Raw genomic sequence first — 22,597 nt, 5'->3', positions numbered from 1 at the left:
AAGCATCGCCTTTTCTTGTCGATCTCACACAGTGAAGTTGGGGCTCTGTTCATCCTCCTACCTAATCTCACATACCCTTATCCTCCCTCAACTCACAAATATCCATATCAAGCACCACCAAGGCGTTTTCGGTCACTATTACACGGTATCTGCTATTTTGGCGCGCAAGGCGAACAACACGGAAAAGATGAAAAAAGGACAAGGAATTTTCTTTTGGCGCGCTCTTTCGATGCGATGTTTGCAATGAATCTGAATGATACCCCACGGTCACCATCATCATGGTGACTTAGTTGATACAAAAAATCCCTTTCTCACGCACTGATTTCATTAATTTTCTTTGTTTTCCTGGTTCCTTCTTATTTCCTTTTGGGGTCGTTTTATATATCACATAGCATCTGATTTCTCTGCTACTTGCAGAGTTCTGTATTTCTATTGTACTACTGTTCTGCTCTTCCATCTGACTTTGAGATTCTACTCTACCCATTAGCATTATACGTACTTGGAGCAAAGCATGGGCCAGTCACCCGAGCAACTTCGCCGAAACTGGCTATTTCAGCCCTCGAATGATCGATCTCATCAAAGAGCTCCAAAGGAAGGTGGGCGCCTTTGTGAAAACCGGTTGCATAGTTGCCTCTGGCCCCAGAGTAATCAAGTCAGGTATCCAAATTGACGCCCTCTTACAGCAGGCCTTGCGGTTCACCCACTAGAGAAAGGCCCAGAAGAACAAAAAGAGTAAGTACTAGACTATCCAGGGTCGAGAGTGGAGAGTTCTTCTTTCATCGTCGTGACATACTGGCTTACAGAAGATTGGACTGTAAAAATGATACCAAATCCTGGGTAACATCCATTTTCTCTGATTAAACCATGTCATTCTGTCCAAACAGTAGAATGCACCATTTCAGGCAAAGCCAAAAATTCACAGCAAAAAAAAAAAAGGACTGCCCTAAACTGATAATAATACCCAAGTCTGCTAGAATAGCTCTTAAAGTTCATCAATGTTGCATGGTCTCTGACATGATTCATGAAGAGGCCTGTTCCTCCACTTCTTTCTTCTGCACTCGCGGCCCTGCCTACCTGGCTTGCACTTTTCATGGTTTTGATCTGGCTCCAAAGGATTCCAATTACCAAGAGAACCATTTTTTGGTGGATCCCTTTGATGGCCGCCATGGTTTTGTGAAAGAGACACATAAGGGCCCCTGAAAGCATCAGAAGAACGGTTGTAGATCAGCTCGATGTATTCAATGCCCATGTATATACTGTCACCAATTCTCATGTCGCCAGTCCAGAGTCCACCGTCACTCCAAAGATTGAGAATAATCATACTCTCTAGGTCAGGAACCCTGTATGATTTGGCATCCTGTATCTGATTGTTGACATACCACCGTGACATGTCCGAGAGCCAGTCTAAGCGATGTGTGGACCACGTTGTCCACGGAATAGGAAGATCGGCAATGGTACTCGCACCGGGGATCTCATGATCAGCGGTAAAATCATAATCGGGCTGATTGGCATAGTGCACGCGATGAGATGGGTCCTTAGTCAAAATCTCAATGTCGGATTCACAGGTTTGGTCATGGTAAGTGAATATGCCAGCACAAGCGCCGTCAGGTGGCCTGCCATCACGGGGCGGGGTTGTCTTATTCAAAGGCACGGTGGGATGTCGTTTTGGGTCCCGCGGCGGCCATTCTTTATGCTGAGGTGGTTGAGACACGACGGAGCCAGCTGGCAATAAACGCAGCCGGACACGTACCGAGCACCGGTAGATATTGCGTATGCGAGTTTCGATCTCCGCGGTGGAGGTGTATTCTGAAAAGCGGGTGGTGCGCAGAACGAGATACGTCGCATGGGGATCATTTTGCTCACGGTCCCGGGTGAGAAAGACGTTGTGCTTCGAATTTACCATGAGGACCGGGGCTATAGGAGTGCCTCGGCGTTCCCAGTTCTGACTGCTCCAGTCTCTCTCAAAGGAGGACTTGTAGAATACCAGTGATCTAGGATCCGAGTCCTTTTCATCATGGACTCCGGACGAGAGGTGGCTGTTTTGCGGATCTTCGTCGTCGCCCACATCGTCATCATCCCAGTCCTCGTCACCATAATCAATGGGTTCTGACAGATTGAGATTGGCATGCTTCTTCAAATCCACCGCCCGAAAGTCCCAGAGCTTGTAGTGCTGGAAGTATCCTGGATCGGGCCCGGATATCGTGTAGCAATCGCATCCGTACGGACGTTTCTTGACCGGTAACGGCGGCGGTGCTCTGGCAACTGATACAGCTGATGCCACCGTGCCGAGATAGATCACGGCGATTCCGAATGATAAAACGTTGATTCTCATGGTGGCACTAATAGCCCTGGAGGATTTTACATTCCCAAGATGGACCTGGATGAAGTGAAGGTGTTCTCGGAAGGTCTTTGTCTCAACAGGAAGCCGTGATGGTTGTGATTTCCTCTTTTGGTCGCTATGTCACTAGCAAGCTCTTTGTGGCTTTCAGTAAAGATGCCTGCGTCTGAGCCTCGTATTTCTTCCGAGTAATTGACTCTTTGTACAATTGACTGAAAATTCGCTGTCCCTAGGTATTGTACATTGTCTTGTAGATGTGCCAATTTGGTCATCATCTTTTTTTTTTCCTTCTTACCAAAGCCATTCATGCCGCTGGTCCAGTCTCCGGCACTGGCTCAAATAGGTCTTTCTTCAAAACCTCCAACACCAGGTTCTCGTCGACATCTTGAAGATTCACCGAAGAACCACGGAGCGCATCATTTCCAGCCGCGTCATCATTGTCCCTCGTGGTCAAAGACTGGCCGATCTCATCCGGCCCAGCGGTGCGAAGATAGTCTTCCTCCAGTATGAATTTGGAGTTCTCTTTGTCTGCAAACAGTGTCTCCGCTGACTCTGGTAGTGCATAGATCGTAGGGAATTCCAGGACCGTCCGATTGCGCAGAACAGTACTGAGCGTTGAGGTTTGCAACAGAGGAGTTAAGACTGGCTTTTTGGTTGTGGACCGTGGACGGTGAAGATAGAAATAAAGACCGCGATGAGGTGCGATGGTCTGATTTGGTGCTGTATCCGTTTGCTCAGTTGAGGCATCCACCAGATCCTTTGCTGGGTCTTTGGTCGGAGATGGGAGTGGTTTTGTATCTGCCTCTTCAACCACTGTGGTGACAGGATCACCGGATGCAGCGGTAGTTATGTTGAGGGGGTCCAAATCCTCTTTCTTCTCTTCTCTAACTGGCTCGATAGCTGCCTCTTGATCCTTCGGGCGTGGGCGACATCGGTTATACGCTTCTGCGATAGAGCATGTATCGATGACAGAATCACGAATAGTCTTCACTCCATCAGCCGTAATCCACTCTATGGTCCAAGCAAGACGCTTATGCCTTGAGAAATGGCCAAGTCAGTAAATTTCTGAATCAAAAGACATGAGAGACCTCCAACTCACTTGGGATGCAAACGCGAACCATTTTGCTTATTCCTTGACATCCCCTTGGGAGCTCGAAGAACTTTCACACGAGCAGTCTCCGCACCACGCAAGAACGCAGCCTCGCCCTTGGCAAGGCCTTGGTTCGGGTGCTTCCTCTTACAGCCAGCACTCGAATGCTGGAAGCCTTCGAAATTGCCATCGTCGGTCTGGGTACTACCTGCAAGATCAATCCCGCGGTTATCGATTTCTCGCTCCGCGCGCTCGAGGGTGCGCTCGATGCCGGTAATGAAATTAAAGTCGCGGTCGAACGCAGATTCAGTGATTAATTCATTGCGCTTTAGATAGGCGGCAGGATCGCGCACGCCGGAGCATTGTGACCAGAGTTTATGGCGACGTGTGCAAGGTAGAGAGCAGCTACGTGTTGAACAGCGTGGGCAGCGGTATTTGGGAGGATTGGCATGGCTGTACGAACACAGGTTAGATTCAAGGTACACCGGAGAGTAGTGTTTTTCGTGGGCATACCATATTGAGCAGAGCTCACTCAACAAAGGATCTGAGTCGGCCATCTTGGTTGTTTGATTCGATGAGGAGTTCGAGAGTCGGAGATTCGATGGGAAATTTATGTGTCTTATCGATAACGGCCTGAGGCAGAAATTTGGAACCAACTATACTAGTCACATTTCCCTAACAAGTTTGGTTTCTCCAAGCTCTAGGGGACTCTGCTGAGCCATCAGGATTATTCATCTTTGGATGGTCTAATTTTCACATGGATGTTGTCTTTGCGGGGAAACACCAGTCCCGTTCTCTGCAGATGATATCATCTGTGGACGTGATGATCAATTCCCGTTGCATTTCTAAGCTTAGGTGATATCTTCCGAGCCGACTGCCAGTATTTAGTTGTTCGGATTCCTTCATTTTATTCTGACTTAAAAAAACAAGACATTCAAATTCTTCTCAAATCAAGCATGGCTTCCAAAGCACTCGCGATCATTGCTGGCGTTGGCCCCGGCACAGTACGGTCTCGATCCCTGACTCTATGCAAGGCAGGTCTGGCTAACAAAATAAACAGGGTGCCTCAATCGCCAGGAGATTTGCAAAGTCATATTCTGTTGTGGTTCTTGCTCGAAACCCAGACAACTACGACCCAGTCGTTCAAGAAATTAATTCCAGCGGTGGCCAGGCCTTCGGCATTAGCACTGATGTCTCCGACTCGAAGAGTGTGAATGCTGCTTTTGACAAGATTCGGGTTCAGTATCCTTCCTCAAAGGTAGCTGTTGCTGTTTTCAACTCAGGTGGCGGCTTCGTGGTCAAGCCATTCCTCGAGCTCACGGAAGAAGATTACTCGAATGCACTAAAGTCACAGGCGTAAGTATTTGCTGGCTTTTGTATCCACCCGATCCACTTCGAGGTTTAAGATAGTGCACATCATCCTTCAGGATTTTGCTGGGTTGTTGACACCCACATCAGACAGGGCGCCTTCAATTTTGCCCAACGGGCTATTCCGCTGCTCCTAGAAGCTCGCGAATCTTCGGAATACCCGCCCACTTTGATCTTCACGGGAGCTACCGCTAGTCTCAAGGGTTCTGCTAAATTTGCTGCGTTTGCTTCGAGCAAGTTTGCACTGCGTGCGTTGGCGCAATCACTTGCTCGTGAGTTTGGGCCGCAGGGCGTACATGTCTCGCATACTGTCATTGACGGTATCATTGATATTCCACGTACCAAAGCCTGGGTATTTGAGCATGAAGATGCTAAATTAAGCCCCGATGCCGTAGGTTTGGCTTGATTGGTTGATTCGTTTCGGACACTTACTGTTTATAGATTGCGGATTCATATTGGCATTTGCATACTCAACCTCGCACGACATTTGCATTCGAGTTGGACCTCCGACCTTATATTGAGAAGTGGTAGAAGGCTTCTTCTCCGACGCTTTCTGGGGTCTTTTGAGGCATTGAACAGGATCAATATACTTTGAAGATCAGAATATGCAGAATAAAGATAGCTAGAATGCACCATCGCCACATCTACATTAGAGATTTAATTTATTGAACGATTCAAATTCAAATTCAATATCTAGTGGCCCATCAGGTAGATATCGGTGACACCCTAATGTTGCTTATGCATTTGAAATCAGGTAGGATGTGCTTTGTACATAATATCAACTTTTGTGTCTAGCTCATAATCGAAAGATGGTACGCTACTCAAGTCAACATCGCTGACAGCTAAATGTACACCCATGAGTAGGTAGAAAGACTGTTCCCACAGGTTTGGCAGCTGATGGATAAGGCTTTATGCAAATGATGAGTCAGCATACAACGTCACCGTCTGGGGTCACTCCAGAAGTCGGCACAGCCAAGCTCCCCCGAGCTCTCTCACCTGTCACCCGAACCTACTTCAACATTCGCCACACTTACCATGAGCTCCGAAAACGCTTTGCCGCAGGCGGGCCAAAATCATAACGACAGTTCCTCAAACAACTCCTCCCGAGCCCTCCCTGGCCACAACCCCGCGATCGCGAAATACAACAAGGTCCAGCTCCGACCAGAGTCAATTGTGAAGCCTGATCTTTTCACATTGTACTTTGGATTTTTCGGCACAGCAGCATGGACGCAAAAGGTCTCGCGCACGGTGAACGAGCGAGTGGAGAACCACTATGTGCTGACAGCACGATCCCCGACCCAAGATGAATTCGATGCAATTGTCGAGCACGGAACGCGATGCTTGTACTACGCACGGACAGGTGTGCCCGTAAGCTCATTTCTCGGAACAGCATTCCTCTACAATCAAGCACGAAAGTCGCCAATGTTCCCGCGCAATCCCACGCCTGCGACACTGTTCAACGCGGTGCGTACTATGTGGAGCGATACCGCCTTGAGAGGCAACATCGGATCCGCGGCATTCAAAATGCTCTTCATCATCACTCTCGGCGGCATGGCATCGAGTGCTTACGCCGTTTCCAAAGATGCCATGTGTATGTTGACGGATCCGCGATTGAAAGGGTTTATCGAGGACGTGCGCAAGGCGAACCCTGAGGATGTGCGCAAGCGCAAGATCCAGGCCGCTAGTGAACGTCTCCGCAGTATACGCAGCGGTGAGCAAGATATCGGATCCCAGATGAAACAGGCTATCGGCACGTCTAGCGGATATGTTAGCGGCGATGAGTACCAACAGGAGCAGGCGCCTGATTCTTCCCCGCAAACAAATTCGTACTCTGAATATTTGACCTCAAATGATACCCAGAGAGAATTTCAGTCCGCTTCCTACGAGTCGTCTACACCGAGTTTGAATGGTGGTGCGCTCTGGGCACGTGGCAGGGGCACTCAACCCGAGTCAAAATCGGCTTTGGATTTCATGGATGAGGATGATGCTAGCCCCACAGCTGCAGAGTACCGGAATACAAACATTGAGGGTTCATCGACTACTGGTAGTGCTTGGGACCGGATCAGACGACAGAATGCCGGAGCGCGCTCTCAACCTGGCCAGCAGCCTAGCATGTCAAGACCTTCACCAAACCCTTACTCTTACTCTGCTGAGCTAGGTCAGAGTGATCAAGAAAGGTATGATTCCAATCAGAAGACTGAAAGGGATCAAGCACAGGCGGATTTTGATCGGATGATTGAGGCGGAGAGGAACGTTGGCAGTGACGGATCACCTCAAAACCGAGGTTGGGGATCTTAAGGATATCTCAGGATTTTTTTCTATTGACATTTGCATGTACAACCATGTGATTTTCAGCTTTTGAACATCTACTCCCAAATCAAAACATTTAAATTAAGCAACAACTGGTACCGTTATCATTAAGACTTTACAGGCATATGTGTTTAGCTAGTGGGCCCTGATAAAGAGAACATAAGCCAATGGAAGCGAGGTTTGAAAAGGCATCGATGTCTGCAATCTTGAAATGGAAAATATCGAAATCAGAGACTAGGAAATTGTGCATTCAATCAACCGTAGGATTAGGGATGGTGACAGGATACGGCATTTGAAATATACCCTGGGGCATAGAATTCGGAAAACATCAAACAAGCAGAACGAGAGAGGGTATGAGCCCTTAAACAGGGGTAGTATCAAACGGAAGCCAGTGGGCAGCGAAAACATGATGCGTGAAGCGTTGATATCCCAAACATTGCAATTTCATGACAAAACCAAGAACGATCAGAAAAGGGGGCTCATGGTGCAAAAGAGAGGCGAGAAGAACAATAACAAAAACCAGCAAAGGACAAAAAAAAAAAAAGGGAACCCTTGTTCTCATCAGTCAGTCAAGTCCAAGGGCTTAAACATAGTTCGAATCTGGCGGGACATAGCTCTGACTTGGCAGAACATAGTTCGAGTTCGACCCAGCAATATGTGGGTTCAGACTCTCATAGAGACCCATCTCCGCCTCATGAGTCTGCATCCAAGGCTCGACACTGCGACTGTTGTTGCGCATCCGAGTCAAGTTGCGCAGCTTGTTCGTGAAGCTCTCGTTTGAGCTACGGTTTCGGCGATGGTCAAAGGACATACGCTGATCACCCGATTGATGGGAATCCGTCCCATGACCGCCTACATTGAGAGCCGGGGCGGCTGTCATGGCGCGAGGGAGAAGATGACCGAGGCCTTCATTGTTGTCGATGGCGATATCGATTGTCGCAGACGACTCACGGGGCGAGACGGGCGTTGCGGAAAATGGGAATGGGGGGGGTGGTGGTGGTGGGGTGTTGAGATGCTGCAGTTCTGGGAGGATTGGTGGGGCTGGTGGAAGCGTTGTCTCATACTGTGCTGACGTTCCTCCTTGCATTGCGTGCTCGATTGTCTCTTCGATGCTCACCTGGACGTGGGGGGAAGTGCCAGAGACGTAGCTGCCGGAGCTGGTGCGATTAAGGCTTTTCGCGCGGCTGCGGCTGCTGGACCGGCTCCGGGGGAGGGTTGGGTTAAACCGGGGATGCATGGGGAGGTCGTTGGGCATCGAAGGGGTGCTGTGCTGTCCTTCTGGTACGGGGACGGACATCGATCGTTCGATCATCTCGGCATTTCCTTGATACCGGACATTGCTAAGGAACACACTGTTGTCTGTGGGAATTATAGGCACAGAAGGAGGGCGGTCTTCGTCTTGTGCGGTTCCTCCGTACTTGGGATGCCGCATGGCTCGAGGAGTTGCCGGAAGCCCACCGGGCATTCCAGAGCGTGAGGAGTTCGAGTCAGAACTGCTGAGGTAGTCGATAGATACTTTGTTCTGGGACACGTTGTTCCGCGATGGAGCCCGTTGGAAGTATGAGCTTGTACCGGAGAAAGGTGGGGAAGCTTCATGGGGACTTCTTGCGCTTTGTAGCTCGCCAGGGAAGGGGATGTTTGGCGCTGATGGATTGCGGGCGAGTGACAATCTGCGTGCTTCTAATTCAGCAGCAGCAATCTCTCTTCGCTTTCTCTCCGCGAGGGTGACGAATGGTGTCCTTGGGGACTCATTGCCTTGCGAATCAGTGGCTATCAAGCTTGGTTGTTCATTAGAATATCCATTAGACGTGTCTCCTTGGCCAAAGACCTTGCTGCTCAACTGCTCCGGCACCGATTCCTGTTGTGCCCAGGGGTCTAATGTCGGCCCTGTTTGGATCACAGAAAGACTCTGCGATGTTTTGTGTCTAGTTTCTGAAGAGCCCTCGCTTTTGGAAGTTGTTCCTTTCTCGGTACGACGGCGACTAGCACTTCGGTGGCGAGATCGCAGTCTCTTTTGGTTGCCTTCGACAAGTCTTAAAGGGTTGTCAAAATCCTGGGAAGATTCCGCTGTGGGATATTCCATTGGAAGAGGCGATGATGGCGATCGAACGCTGGATCCCTGTCTGTCATTACTGCGACCTCGAATTGAGGCGTCTAGTTTGTCTTTTCCGATGCGGCTTGCAGTATGTCGACTTGAAGAGCGCTGACGGTTTTGAGAACCTGGTCCTCTCACCTTGCTAGAGCTTCTAGTGCGAGACTTTGACTTCCGTGTTCCAGCTGGGGTTTCAGCCTCTACGTTGTGGTATCGAGCCAACTCTTCAGGAGACATAGGCACCGGCGATGAAGGAGAGCGCTTTGCGGGTTGAATGTATCGACGCTCGCTCAGACCGCGGGCATCTCGGGAGGTATCACGAGATTGATTGACCCTCGAGCTCTGGCTGGCAGTGTCATCTGGGTTCCGTCTTCCACGGCCTGGGGTATGTGGATGGAGCTTCCGCGCATGGTAGTTTGCTTCATCAAGACTACTGATGTATTGATCGATACTACGGCCACTAACACTGGGGCTTCTAGCCACAGCATAGCTATTCACCGTCGATGCGGTGCTTTTGGCACTGGGAAGCAAATCGGAGCGGTCCTGTGGATTTCTTTCACCTTCCAATGTCTCGATTTGAAGGCCGTTGGGTTTTCGATCTCGGGACCCGTTGCGATGATCGTCATTTGTGAGATCATCGAATACACCAGCAGCTGGTGATGGAAGCCCTTTGATTGTGGCAAACTTGTCTGTCCCCTGCACTGCAGTCTGGGGACTGGGCTTGAGAGAGTCTAGACTGGGGTTGTATTTCGCGGCTGACAAAGTGAGAAGACCGCTGTTGCTCTCCTTCTCATCTTGACTCTGCTCGTGTCCACTCATTTCGTTTTCGGAGGTGGAAATATACTCATTCTGGCTGTAAGAGTTCGACCGTGAGAAGCTTGGAGGGTGCACATCCACTGGTGTCTCTCCTATGGAGGGTAAACGACGCCGATTGAATGATGGAGTGTTTGTTCGAGAAGCCATAGCGTGGCTCAGGCTTTGTATGTTGTTTAGTCTATAAGAACCAAACCCACCAGGGGACATTGCAGACTCAGGAATAGCGGATTCAGCAATCGGAGTAATTCCAGGTGCATTTGTTGGCGTCCGATCATCAGACTTTAAGCCAGGGAAGCGGAAACGCCCTGGCTGTGCATCAAAGGAAGTAATGAGCTTTAGGGCCGGCGTTTTCACTGCAGGTTTCGAGTTCGATGTAGATCTTGGCCGGATTGGTGGTAGTATCATATTGGCCTGTGGAAGCTCCGACGAGGCGAGAGGAGACTTGGCACGAATCATCTCCGCAAAAGATGAAGTTTGTTGAGCAGATGGGGATGCCCATGGCTCTGATGGTTCCGCTCCCGTGCACATGAAACAGCGAATGGCGAGCTGTTGCTGGGAGTGAGTAACGACATGTTCGCCCCATCGACGAACTAGATAAGACTGGCGCTGCCAGTCCGAAGGAAATAAAAGACAAGTCACGAGGATAGCTTCCATGAAGTGATTGCGAGAAACGTAAACCTCGATGGCATCGTTGCTGTCCCCAAGACCAAGTAAGATCGCGGCCGAGGTGTGTATGTCCCCGATCTCAAGCAGCTTCTGTACAAATGCCTGTCCGACCTTGTTTGCCTGTGCTTGGCCACTCATCTGACTCAAAGCAAGAATCAACCAGTCAGAGGTTGTTACCTGCCCAGAACCAATCATCGAAGCCATTTCATCTGTGTCGTTTTCGCCAAGCCATTGCGTTAAGAGAATGGCGCTTTGGCTGCCCACAGCGTGGCGGCTCACTAAAAGCTGTCAAAAGCTGTCTCTGTGGGATAGAAGATGCGGGCTAATACATACACTCATCTGTGATCAATTCTTGAATGTCTCCATCCCAGCCAAAGACCACGTTCAACATCTGCAGACGAAGATCATCCGAAGTTAGATTCTTCTCATCAATAGTCGGCTGCTGTTTGTAAGGCACATCCATCAAGCGAGCCCGAGTGAATGGAAATAGATCCACAATGTTCTTATCGGCAGGGCTGAGATGAACCTCATTCCGTAGTCGTGATGCCGCTCTCGAACTTCTCACAGATGACATTGAGACCGAGGACGGATACGCGAATGAAGCAGAAGCCTGCGGTGTATCACGACCACCCGACGTCATGGAAAAAGTCGTAGCACTCTGGCCAGAGCGACTCGGCGGAGAGAAGGGTCTTATGTTATACTTCCCGGAGGATGCCTTTGAGCTCACCGATTCTGTCCGACTGCGCGATGAAGCAGGGCTCGTCAGATCTGCCCTCTGTCTGAGACTCTCAATGCTGTTTGCGTCAAATGGCGTTCGCCTAGCTGCGCCTGGTGGCTCTCGGATATCAGGAGCATCCTGTAAGCGCCGCGGGGAGATTGTTTGTGATCGACTGCCTTCCACTGTGCCAGGCCGGGGGATGATTGGAAGGTGTTGCACATTTTTAACCAATGCTGGGGTTTCCAAATCATACTGTTGGACAGAATGCTGAGGGCCGAGTGTGAATAAAGTGGCAGTAGGACCGTAGTTTGCGATGCCGCGGACACCATCAATTGTAGGAATTGGATCGTAAGTAACATGCTTTGTTCGAACATCCCAAGACCAAGTTTCCCTATAATTAATTGTTAGCAAATTCGCAAAAATTCTCTCAAGGCGTTGCACACCCTTCCAAATATTGTACTAGTCTTCCATTCTTCGACCAGCCCATCCATTTGGGATCAGAGGAGTTTGAATCAGATCGTTTCAAAACCCTAATCACTCGAGGTGACTCTTTCCCTGGAGGCTTTGCCACACTCCAAACTCGTAGATCGCCATTCGACGATTGCGTTGCCAGCATGTCTGACTTCTGTTTCGATGAGGATGCATGCCAAGCTAAGGAAATGATTGGCGATGGTCCCCGCGATGTAGTCAAAGTGTGAAGAATGGTGAATTGAGGAAGTAAAGTCGCGATCAATATTGAACCATTTTGATATCTGAAACCCGTTAGCTTTCAAGTTCTAGAACCACTTCATCGAGCCATTTCACTTACCCAATTGCATAAGTGCGGCAATCAGCGGCGGGTGCAAGAGCAGTGATTGGGTCGAAGATAGTGCGTGCAGAGATGTGCTCTGACGTGGGAGGTTCGAACAGGATCACCTCACCCTTGCCATTTCCTTATTTTAATCAGCAAAATTAAGTCAACTTTCGTTAGGGATAAGATGTGATGATTCTCTTACCAAATGCAACGTTACCATTACGCATCCACGAAGCTATTCGCAAGTGATCAAAGGAAGCAAAGCGGGCAATCTCCGTTCCTGTGAAGATATCCCAAATAATAGCCGTCTGCCCTACATCGTAACTCACCACCAATCTCCCTGCACCCCGCTCACTAACATTATCGACCGATATGAAGTCAATATTTTCCTGGTGGCTCTGGAAACGTCGCTCGATTGCCAATGTGTCATGATGCAAACACAGGATTGCTGAGCCCTGAGCATAGAGGAATAAGGATGCTGTTGAAGCACAGGCCTCGAAGTGAGGCTGGACAGCTGGTGCAGGTGCCATTACTATGACGGTTCTTGAGGGTCGTGATTCTGTCCACAAGCTCCTATTCCATGTCAAATCAACCATTACATTTGCCAAGATGCATACGAGACGATTTGCGGGGAACTTGATTTGCTAGATGGGGATTTGTTCAAGACAGAAGCCCCAAATGAGATGTATTCAGGACAAAAAGGAAGACAAAAAACGTAAATCTAAGCAATTTTGGGCCACTGACCTCTGTTTAAGCCAGATATCTTTCCAATCGACCACGACCCTGAGTGCCAGTCAAGGTGAAAGAGGGGAATTTCCAGGATATCTCAAGGCACATTTGGGTCGGAGGAGAGTTAGCGCCTGACAAGGAATGTGACCAAGATGAAAGCAGGCGCGAAGATCCGAGCCATTTAAATGAAAAGGGTGAGATGTAAGATGTGTAAGAAATATGCGAGAAGGCAAGGGAAAAAAAAGGGAAGATGCAAGCCGTTAGAATAGGGGGGGGGGGGAAGAGAAATTGAAAAAGAGAAACAAGATATTATAGTGTGGCGATTGAAGCTAGGAAATTGAAATGACTCGCTTGCACGCTCATCACATAGAAAACGTGACGGAGGGGGCTTAAGTTTGTGATAGGATGTAGGACTGGTTTTTATAACACTAATATACACCTCAACCCTATCTGTACAGTAAATAGCAGAGTAAAATGAGTAAAATGAGTAAAATGAGTAAAATGAGTAAAATGAGTAAAATGAGTAAAATGAAGAACTTTCCCCAAAAAGAAGGGAGCATCGAGGACTGCTAAGTACTGGTTGGCGCTCGGGGGGTTTGTTAGACGCTTTCATTTCCTAGCCGGACCATACATCTATCTCGTTTCTGACGTTCCAGACGAACTGGAGCGTGACCCGGGATTAAACCCACCATACGGATTATTCAACACAAAATTAGCGGAGATGGTGAGATCGAGCCTTCTTGGTGGCTGGGTTATCCTGCGGGATCTGCACCAACGAGCATACAGAACCTGAGTAGAGAAAAAAGACTTAACCCAGGCTAGATGCAGACAAGTTCCGGAATCACGGGCTTCATGAAGAGAATCCCTGGCACTTGCACTATCTTTTACTGCCCTGTACGTCGATCACTCGGAGGTAATTCAACGGGCTACTAGTACTTCACATAGTTGAAAGTACATAACCCTAGCACCCACTTGTTTTGATATCTTCCTAGCTGCAAGGAACCGCCCAATTTCCAAATGATAGAAAACTTAGTGAGATGCAAACTGAAACTACTCATAATGTGATCCGAAACAGCAGTGTGATTGGGATCCGTGCCGTCGTTCTCCAGCTGCAGCTTCGTCACTTCACCTGGCCAATCACCATCCATCACTGCTGATCCCTCGGCGCTTATACAACCACCCCTCAGCCAATACCTGCACTCATTTAGCCATTTTATAACGGTCTGCAGTCGACCGAAAAACGGTCTAAAATGGCTGTACTGGCCTCTAGCAGCCCTCTTCTGGGCTTGGGTTCAAAGAATTCCAAGTTCAGAAGTTTCATACTTGAACTAGTGTTTCCGATGTCTATCCATAACCATTTCCTTTTCTTTTCTTTTCTTTTCTTCTTCTTCTACAAGAATTGGATTGAAAAGCGGAGTACTTCAACTTGGCTCTGCACTTTGGTTCCTGTGATGTGACTGAAATGCAAAGATATGCAGTTATCCCTGCACAAAAAGACATCGTCGAATATCCTGGAGCTTGGGCCCTGTGATAGTATCGGGGGCACGCCGGTTAAGTTTTTAATCGAGCTTGGGCAATCAGAAGGAGAGTTCAAGTCGTACTGGATGCACTAGATCAATCCCGATCCGTGCAATGATGTACGAGTCACAAGAATAGTGCAGGCCAAGGAAAGACTGCAAAAATGGTGAAAATTGGAATCTAGAGAGCAAATCATACGATTCTATTTCTAGAGCTGTATACTCCGTAGAGGAATTTATATATCGATCCTAATCCTCGTGCTACCCGCCCTATCCCGTTTCCATGTATGGGCCTGTCCCACTAAACATTGCAAGAATTGGGTATCTTTTGTATCGCATGTTCATACAAAAGGTACATGCACCCAACACCTTCTTTTCCCAATTCTCTCACTAGCCAAACGACAAATCAAAATATAAATACTAGAAGTCAGGGGTTTGTTGGTTTTCAGTGAACGTCGATTTTGGAGATTACACCACAACGCTAATTGACGGTAAATCGGCTGCCGTAAATGGCTACCTTGGACGCCGGTTTAAGCTCCCTTTTTACCAAAATCTTAGTCATCACAACATCACGTGCGCATAATGTACTTTTGATCACTGAGCACTCAGGGCTGCTCAGTGATCTGCTCACCCTTCGCTCAGTATGCTCAGGGCAATTGATCAGTGATGACGTGATGCTCAGTATCCTTCAGTCCGTTTGTAGCCGCTCCAGACAAAGATGATAAATCGTCTGTCTTGCGGAGCCATCAAGACCGGTTCCCAATATTTAAATGGTCGCCCCCTCCCCATCAACTCGTAGCCATTCTACAGTCCACCTCACCAGCAACAGTCTTTTCTACATTGTATCTCTCCAACCTTTCTTCTGGGCAACTGTCATTATCGCCATACCAACCAGCTTCTTTCCCATTCAATTTCCTGAAGTGTGCCACTATTCTCTGGCATCTGCTAGGCTTATTGCTACCTGAAGCCATGACTGTTTCAGACTCTTACGCTTCCCGCATTAAGGCAAAGATAGTACCTAGCCCGGAGTATTATGTTCAGCGCCGCCGACAACTAGAGAAGAGCATAATTCAAAAGCGACATGCTGTATCCACGAAGAACAACATTGAATACATCAAAAGAAGATGGATTGAATAGGCGCCTTTTTTATCATATCCAGGAATACCGCGCTGATCAAAGCCCAGGCATTGTGACTTTCTAGGGAAAAAGGAGTACTCGAAGTCCCTCCACGCAGCAAGGAAAGAGGACGTGATGATATTTCTTGAGTGGATCCTGCACAACTCTAAAATAAAAAAGCTCAGCAGCCTGCACGAAAACTGGCGGTTATGGTGCCAGCTCTATCGCAAAGCGGTGGGGCGTAGCCTCCACGCGAAAAGCTGCCAGGATATCAATGATGTGGGTTTTTCTTGCTCTCTGCTCTTTTTATTTTCTGACAGAAGGGTGATAGTACATGAACAAAGACCTGGTTGAACGTTTCAATCTGGATAGGTCTGTTGAGGAAAAGCCTGTCATGAACGTCGATGATTTGTACATTGTGCTTCATTACCACTGGACGAAAGATAGTACGCCATATCCGGACGGCCGGCAAATCATCCAGCTCGCTTTCGTCTTACTCGTGTCGGCTTAAACTGCAAGCCGACCGGGGGCATTGGTGTATGTTGAAAAGAACGAGCAGACTAATGTCCAGCACTTCTTTGGAAGTGTTAATGAGGTTGACGCCACTGAAACCGATAAAATGGATGAATGGGATCTCTGAGACGAGAATCTCAAAACACTTTGCTACGGCCAGATAAGCCTGATACTTTGATGCAAATACAATGATAGTATGTATGCAGGTAAAACAGTATTCAATTGGATGGACGGGGAGAGAGAGAAGGTGAGAGTGGAAGGAAGACTATCTAGTTGGTCTATCCTACATGTGATGCCTGAGGCATCCAACATCCCCCTCATAGACCATGTTCCATCAAACTCCCCGAATTCTGATTTTCATAGTAAAATCCTGCAAATCATGCATTTCAAATATGCATTTAAATCATGCCGATCAAACCAACAAAAGTCTCAAATTGCTCCTTTGCCAATGCTTTTGTAAAACCGTCAGCTGCGTTCTTCTTCGTGTCCACTCGTCTAATGTCCACATGTCCCTGTGCGACAGCATCCTTAACAAAGAACCATCGTAGATCGAGCCATCTATTCGCGGATTTGCCACCTTTCTTAGTGAGCAGCAATTGCGAATTGATATTGTCTGTATGAATCTCAATGGGACGCTGCTCTGGCAGCATAAACGAGCGAGCAATCTTGCCTAGCCACATTGCATCCCGAGTAGGTTGATCTAGTGCACACCATTCTGCGACAGTGGTCGAATTGGCAGTGATGGTTTGCTTCTTTGTAGTCCATATGACTGGAGAGCCGGCGAAGTACCATATACTTCCTTCGGTTGACTTGCTATCCTCCCAGTCCGCATGAGATGCGTCCACATGCGCATAGAATCGAAGTTCTGGCGTACGACCAAGTGTAATGCCAACGTCAGGCATATGTCTCAGGTACTTGACGACGTGTTGCATGGCGTGAAGGTCTTCAAATGTAGGGTTCGCCAAACGATGTTGCAAGCGAGTAACTGCGAAGCGAATGTCTGGCCTAGTCTTGACTGCTAGCCAGTTTAACATGCCGACAACTGATTGATATTGATCAAATGAATCGTCATCTAGCACATTGGATGCATTGGCAGGTGACTCTCTCCATGCGGCTGGCAATGGTGTATCCTTCCATCCAGAACCTGCATTTGCAGTACGTAGAACCTTCTGAATATAGGCTTCCTGAGACATAGTGATCGTGCAATTGTCATAGTCTCTGTGTAGTGCACAGTTCAGATACTGCTTTGGTTCTCCGAGGTCCTTCAAATCAGTAGGTACTCCGTTGACTAGCATTGATCCCGTATCATCGTTATCGTCATCTCCGGGTTGTGGAAAGCCAACATCACGAGATACCACTAGTTTCCTAGTAGCTGGATCCCATACTTTGTAAACATGACCACCGTCCCCCTCATAACCAACGAGCTTTCCTTTCCATGCTCTGGGTGCTGCTTTCCTAGCCTGAATCCTCTTAGGCTTCGGAATATGAACGTATGCAGTTGTTCCCCATGGTTTAAGGTGCTTCAAAGAAGGCTCTGCGTTTGGAATCTCGAGCTCTTGACGCCAATGTGTTAGCGGCGAGATCTTGGTTTTCGGATTGATCAGTCTGTTGTAGATGTAGATGGCTGTGTCTGTCGCATATGGCCACATCTCTTCCGTCATCTTTGCATCAATAATCATCGTTCTCTGGATGTCGTTGATATGTCCACCGAAGCGCTCCACAGTGCCATTTGGTTCAGCAGTGTATGGTGGTGTGATCTCGAAAGTCATACCATGCTTCTCACCCCATTTGATGAACTCTTTGAACTCTGTGCCACCATCCATTCGCCAGATGCCTGGGTATCTGCCAGTGAGCAATTTGATCTTCTCACAGAACGCAGTAAGCTTATAGTAGGCATCACTTTTGTTCTTCAACATGATTCCCTCGATCAGTCGAGATGCATCGTCGACGACTGGCAACCAGTAGTTCTCTCCATTTGGTCCGGTAGGCTTCATTGGTTGTGTATCTACGTGGAATTTCCATGCCACATCCTGCACCCTTGCCTGTGGTTGACGAGAAATTTTGAGCTTTGATTTACCTTGGAAACAGGCATCACAGTCGAAATGCTCCGTGCCGTATTGTTCATCATCACCTAGCTGTTCAGCATGTTGTAATGTGGAGGCAATTCGTGCTTTTCCAGCATGTCCGAGACGTCGGTGGATCTCGTACGCAGTCACTTTGTTCACGAATCCAATTTCTTCATCATCAGAATCGGAATCTATGTCAGATTTGACCTCATTGGGGTCATCGTCGTCTTTTGGACTGACAAGGTACGGGACACCAGTTGATGTATCTCCATACCCCACAATGTCACCCTCACCATTTGTGAGATACTTAGTACGTGTGTCATAAGAGATGTCTTGCTCTTCAAGAAGCTTTTGCATGCCTAATAGCTTGCCGTGTCCTCCTTGAGTATAGTAACCAGTTGTCATAAACGAGTGCGTCTTACCATTTCTCCCTGGCAGAGCAGTTCTCACAATGATTTGACCATGACCTAGCGTGACAACTCTATTGCCAGAGTAGTCTTTGTACGCATAGGCAGTGTCAGGATGATCCAGTTGGTATGTGTGAAAGTCTTCGATGTCATGCGTCAATGTCTTGTCAGATCCAGTGTCAAGCAACCAATCGTTCCTCCTATCAACAGAATTGGCAGCTGCAACAACCATATTGTTTTGTCCATCTTGACGTTGGGCTCTCTGGATTGCCTTTGAATAGGCCCAGAGGTTGCCGGACGGTTCCCACGAAACTGGAGGGTTCTCACTGAGATAGGCACATCTCTTCGCAGTGTGTGGTCCAAAGCCACAGAATGAGCACATGTTGTTGTCATCCTTTTGTGTGCCATTACGCATCTCATTTGCGTATTCATGAATGTCTTTGCCATCGGCAGGCTGCTTGCGAAGACCCTTCTTCTTCTTCTTTTTAGCAGTAGCTGTATCATCCTCGACGGCATTGGTATCTTTGTTGGATTGGGTGTTGTCGTCATTGTGACCGTTGTTGTTTTGACCACCTCGGCCACCTCGGTTTCCTCCACGACCACCTCTTCCATTGCCTCGGCCTCGGCCGGCATTGTTGTTGTAAGTAGCATTAGCGACACCTTCCATGTCAGCTGCTGCTTGAAGTGCTCTCCAGTACTCCTCCACCTTGTCGAGGGTGAGTTTCTTAGGCTCCAGACTTGCAACTTCCTCCCTAATGAACTGTACTTTCATGACTTCCAGTTCAATGTTTTGAAGAACTTGTGATAAGCCGTGTGATGGGTGTGGTGCTGCTTTGAATCTAGCTAGCACGTGGTACTGTCGCTGGTATTCCTCAATGTACTCGCTTGCCGAGTTGTAGTCCGATCGTTTCATCTTGTCGAACTTCCGCATCTCGATAAACGCTGTCTGCATCCGATCACTTCCTTGTGTCATTGACATGAGTTCGTCATACAGTTGATCGGCATATTTAGGCATCTTGGACAGGTTGCGTAGTTTGTTCTGTAGGGTGACGTCGATCTGGTTGTACATCCAGCTAGCAACCAAGCGAGACCAGTACTTCCATCTTCCGAATGAAGCATGCGACTTGTGAGGTCTGGGAATGTTGCTGTCTAACAACCATTCCAATGCATATGGGATCAGCTGGTAAGCCAGTGCCTGTTTCCAACCACTTGGATCAGTGTCATTGTGTTCCAGTGTCCGAACTTTCTGGATTTTGGTCATTGCAATCGCTGGAAGACCATGTCCCTGATGGGGCGGTGTGTTGTCCTCATCCTCACTATCACTGTCATCCTGTGTGAATTGGATCGGATTGGTAAAGGACGGGATCTGGGGTTCCAATGGGTTGGTCGATGCATCAAGCGGGTGAGGGTTGGTGTCCCCCTCGTTGTCCGTCTCGGTGTCGGCCATGATTGGATGTTAAAGCTAAACGGAGCTTTTGCCGGCGGGGCTCGAAGGATTTCCTAGATGTTATTGGCTGGATCTGAATGTTGTGTCACACACAGAGGTGGGTCCACAGTGGGGTCAGATCGTCAAAAGTCTCCAGTTGAAAATGGCTTCAGAGAAAAGAGTTGCTAGTGGTCCAGCTAGCAGAAGAGGCTCATAACCTGATGCAAATACAATGATAGTATGTATGCAGGTAAAACAGTATTCAATTGGATGGACGGGGAGAGAGAGAAGGTGAGAGTGGAAGGAAGACTATCTAGTTGGTCTATCCTACATGTGATGCCTGAGGCATCCAACATACTTCTACCGAATCCTGGTGGTATTCGTGATCATCTCGTGATGGAAGTTGATTTAAAACATACCAAGGCCCATGATAAAAGACCAAAAAAGTGAGTGCAGATCCATTAGGTACCCTGCCTTTCCTATGCGAGGCTAATCACAAGGTAAAGGAAAATATTCTTAATGTCTGAAGTGAAACAGCCATTCTTTGACATTGTCATGCTTGTGGTCGCTATGGCCTTCCTCGATGGAGCGTTCGAGAGCAAAATTCGCTCGATCGAGGACATTTTTGCCTCCCGGGTAGAACCGCCGCGCTACTCCTTGCAGTTGAGGTTTGTGAAAGAAAAGCTCAATGTGCCTATCTGTCGTCAGCCGATATCGACCCATTGTGGTATCAGCACCCATGAGATCAAACCCCTAAAATACCACACGTATCTATATTATCTTGAAAGGTTGAGTTTCGCAGTGGGCATTCCCCGTGCTATGAAACCTTACGATCTCCGGCGTGGCACCGGTGAGGCTGTTGAAAGTAAGTTCCTATACAACATAAATTGTAATTCCCAAGCTGACGCAGGCACTCTGTTCAGAAACTGCACCTCTTCCTTTGCTCCAACAGGTGATGGGCCATGTAATGCTAGCACCTTTCAGACATATATGAATCAGCGTGTCCAGTCCCATGTTCAAGCCGCATTTCTTGGGATACCTTCGGAGGACACATTGATGAACATTCTGAGTCACCAAAGCCGCTATATCGTCCCTCGAGCTCCTTCTCATTACGACGATTTGCCTGCCACTACGCGAGCTTCACTTTCAACTCACCCTGAGATAGTTGGCCTGCAAGAAATGCGCGATTCTCTTGCCAAAGAAGCCAAAGAGATGTATGGATCTATGAAGAACGCGGCTGGCACCAAAATTGGAGAGCTCAAAGCCAAGACGGAAGCTGCATTGCGATGTGCCAAGGCAAAATTGAAGAAAGACACATTTGAAGAAGGAGCTCGCGGTGAATTCTTTTCCACGATCGATACTCTTGAGATCAACAGACAGCTCGATCCCTCGCTTTTGGATATTGACAAGCAGGCTTATTTGCCCGAGAAGAACGTTTATCGTTTGGATGAGCGTCGCCAGGTAGCGGAATTGATGCAAATCTCCATGCAAGATCTTTCAGAGAAAAATGATATGGCACAGCGAGTCACTCTGGTCAATGCTCTGATTGAGCTTGGCCGCGTTCGGAAAGTACCACCCGAAAGATTTAACCCTGAGAGACAAACCGAATATGCCATCAGCAGCAACATAGTTTCGCTACCAAAAGAACTGCCTTCGGCGGAAACAGAGTCTTCTTCATCACCAGAACCCCAAGGCTGTCCCATCTCGCTCACCAATCGACATTGCCTTTTCTGTATCTTTGAACCGCAGTACCAGTGCTACTTTGCCTCATCCTGAAAAGCTCGAGAACATTTCGAAAACATCTTCGGAAATACAAGCCAACTGAGCCCATAACCTGTCCTGACAGATATTGCCAGCTTGTGATGAGTGGACATAAAGCGCTCAAACGCCATACGGAAGATGTTCGCCATGTTCGCTACTTTACAGAAGCCCAACGTATTCAGGCCGGTTTCTAGGTTTTCTCGGGATCGAAGAAAAAAAAGCCTTTGAGTATGCTTTACTGGGAAATCGCGCCATAGCATAATTGCTTCATATACCTTTTCTGTTCAGTTCACAATGTACATCGGATAATTTCTCTACAAATCAGGGCGTAGAAGATGATCAAGTGGCAGTATAATGCATGGGGTTTAGCACCTTTCTACCCAATCGAAACGCCCGCGTAGTAAAGACATTCTAGGTTGTCCTTTTCTTGCTCTATAGTCGACCATCTCCCCCTCCAACAAGCCCAAAGCCTTCGATCAGAAAAATCATGACATGAACTAGGGGTCTACAGTATGTTCAAAATTTCTCAGAGATGATATCTGTCAGGGTGCGGGCTGGCAGGACGGTATGATAGGAGATGACTGGTAGGAACAGGTCGTAACAGATCAGATTTTACTTGACAGGTACAGGCAGGGGCAGGCTATTATAAAAGACGTAGCTCGAAGAGCTACAACAGGATCTAGAACTGAAGTTCAGATAAACAGGTCGGAGATCACGTGCCGTGATCTTCCTCTAACTAAGCATCACGGTTCGCACCGTGACAATAGTCGATGGGGCGGCCTCAAGCACCCGCCTTCTCGTTTCAGTCTTAGAGGGCGCTTACATGCAGCCACTGAAACCGACCCACTCTGAGATTTCCTCCCACCAGCGG

At 48.1% G+C, this 22,597-nt stretch overlaps 8 protein-coding genes across 8 annotated transcripts; 4 read left to right on the top strand and 4 right to left on the bottom strand.

Moving 5' to 3' along the window:
- Positions 1-982: 982 nt before the first annotated feature.
- On the bottom strand, positions 983-2,332 carry Pdw03_3322 (Endo-1,3(4)-beta-glucanase, putative; the record flags this gene model as incomplete). Its single annotated transcript, XM_014676822.1, has 1 exon — positions 983-2,332. The coding sequence occupies one exon, from the start codon at positions 2,330-2,332 to the stop codon at positions 983-985; it is 1,350 nt and encodes a 449-aa protein (XP_014532308.1).
- A 310-nt stretch (positions 2,333-2,642) lies between these two features.
- On the bottom strand, positions 2,643-3,985 carry Pdw03_3321 (Zinc finger, HIT-type; the record flags this gene model as incomplete). Its single annotated transcript, XM_014676823.1, has 3 exons — positions 2,643-3,375; positions 3,438-3,881; positions 3,942-3,985. The coding sequence occupies 3 exons, from the start codon at positions 3,983-3,985 to the stop codon at positions 2,643-2,645; spliced, it is 1,221 nt and encodes a 406-aa protein (XP_014532309.1).
- A 399-nt stretch (positions 3,986-4,384) lies between these two features.
- On the top strand, positions 4,385-5,327 carry Pdw03_3320 (Oxidoreductase, short chain dehydrogenase/reductase family; the record flags this gene model as incomplete). The annotated part of the gene is made up of 4 exons (XM_014676824.1): positions 4,385-4,432; positions 4,489-4,784; positions 4,887-5,187; positions 5,238-5,327. The coding sequence occupies 4 exons, from the start codon at positions 4,385-4,387 to the stop codon at positions 5,325-5,327; spliced, it is 735 nt and encodes a 244-aa protein (XP_014532310.1).
- Positions 5,328-5,831: 504 nt separating this feature from the next.
- Positions 5,832-7,094, top strand: Pdw03_3319 (Endo-1,3(4)-beta-glucanase, putative; the record flags this gene model as incomplete). The annotated part of the gene is made up of 1 exon (XM_014676825.1): positions 5,832-7,094. The coding sequence occupies one exon, from the start codon at positions 5,832-5,834 to the stop codon at positions 7,092-7,094; it is 1,263 nt and encodes a 420-aa protein (XP_014532311.1).
- A 595-nt stretch (positions 7,095-7,689) lies between these two features.
- On the bottom strand, positions 7,690-12,721 carry Pdw03_3318 (WD40/YVTN repeat-like-containing domain; the record flags this gene model as incomplete). The annotated part of the gene is made up of 5 exons (XM_014676826.1): positions 7,690-10,958; positions 11,014-11,789; positions 11,842-12,150; positions 12,207-12,330; positions 12,394-12,721. The coding sequence occupies 5 exons, from the start codon at positions 12,719-12,721 to the stop codon at positions 7,690-7,692; spliced, it is 4,806 nt and encodes a 1,601-aa protein (XP_014532312.1).
- Positions 12,722-15,688: 2,967 nt separating this feature from the next.
- Positions 15,689-16,064, top strand: Pdw03_3317 (DNA breaking-rejoining enzyme, catalytic core; the record flags this gene model as incomplete). Its single annotated transcript, XM_066100455.1, has 2 exons — positions 15,689-15,832; positions 15,885-16,064. 2 exons carry the CDS (start codon positions 15,689-15,691, stop codon positions 16,062-16,064), a joined length of 324 nt encoding a protein of 107 aa, XP_065955855.1.
- A 400-nt stretch (positions 16,065-16,464) lies between these two features.
- Pdw03_3316 (uncharacterized protein) lies at positions 16,465-19,986 on the bottom strand (the record flags this gene model as incomplete). Its single annotated transcript, XM_066100454.1, has 1 exon — positions 16,465-19,986. The coding sequence occupies one exon, from the start codon at positions 19,984-19,986 to the stop codon at positions 16,465-16,467; it is 3,522 nt and encodes a 1,173-aa protein (XP_065955854.1).
- Positions 19,987-20,484: 498 nt separating this feature from the next.
- Pdw03_3315 (DNA breaking-rejoining enzyme, catalytic core) lies at positions 20,485-21,741 on the top strand (the record flags this gene model as incomplete). The annotated part of the gene is made up of 1 exon (XM_014676828.1): positions 20,485-21,741. One exon carries the CDS (start codon positions 20,485-20,487, stop codon positions 21,739-21,741), a length of 1,257 nt encoding a protein of 418 aa, XP_014532314.1.
- Positions 21,742-22,597: the final 856 nt, after the last annotated feature.

The sequence above is a fragment of the Penicillium digitatum genome, chromosome 1 (genome assembly GCF_016767815.1).
Source record: "Penicillium digitatum chromosome 1, complete sequence".
Classification (NCBI taxonomy): Eukaryota; Fungi; Ascomycota; class Eurotiomycetes; order Eurotiales; family Aspergillaceae; genus Penicillium; species Penicillium digitatum.
This window is presented reverse-complemented; position numbering and strand designations above follow the sequence as displayed.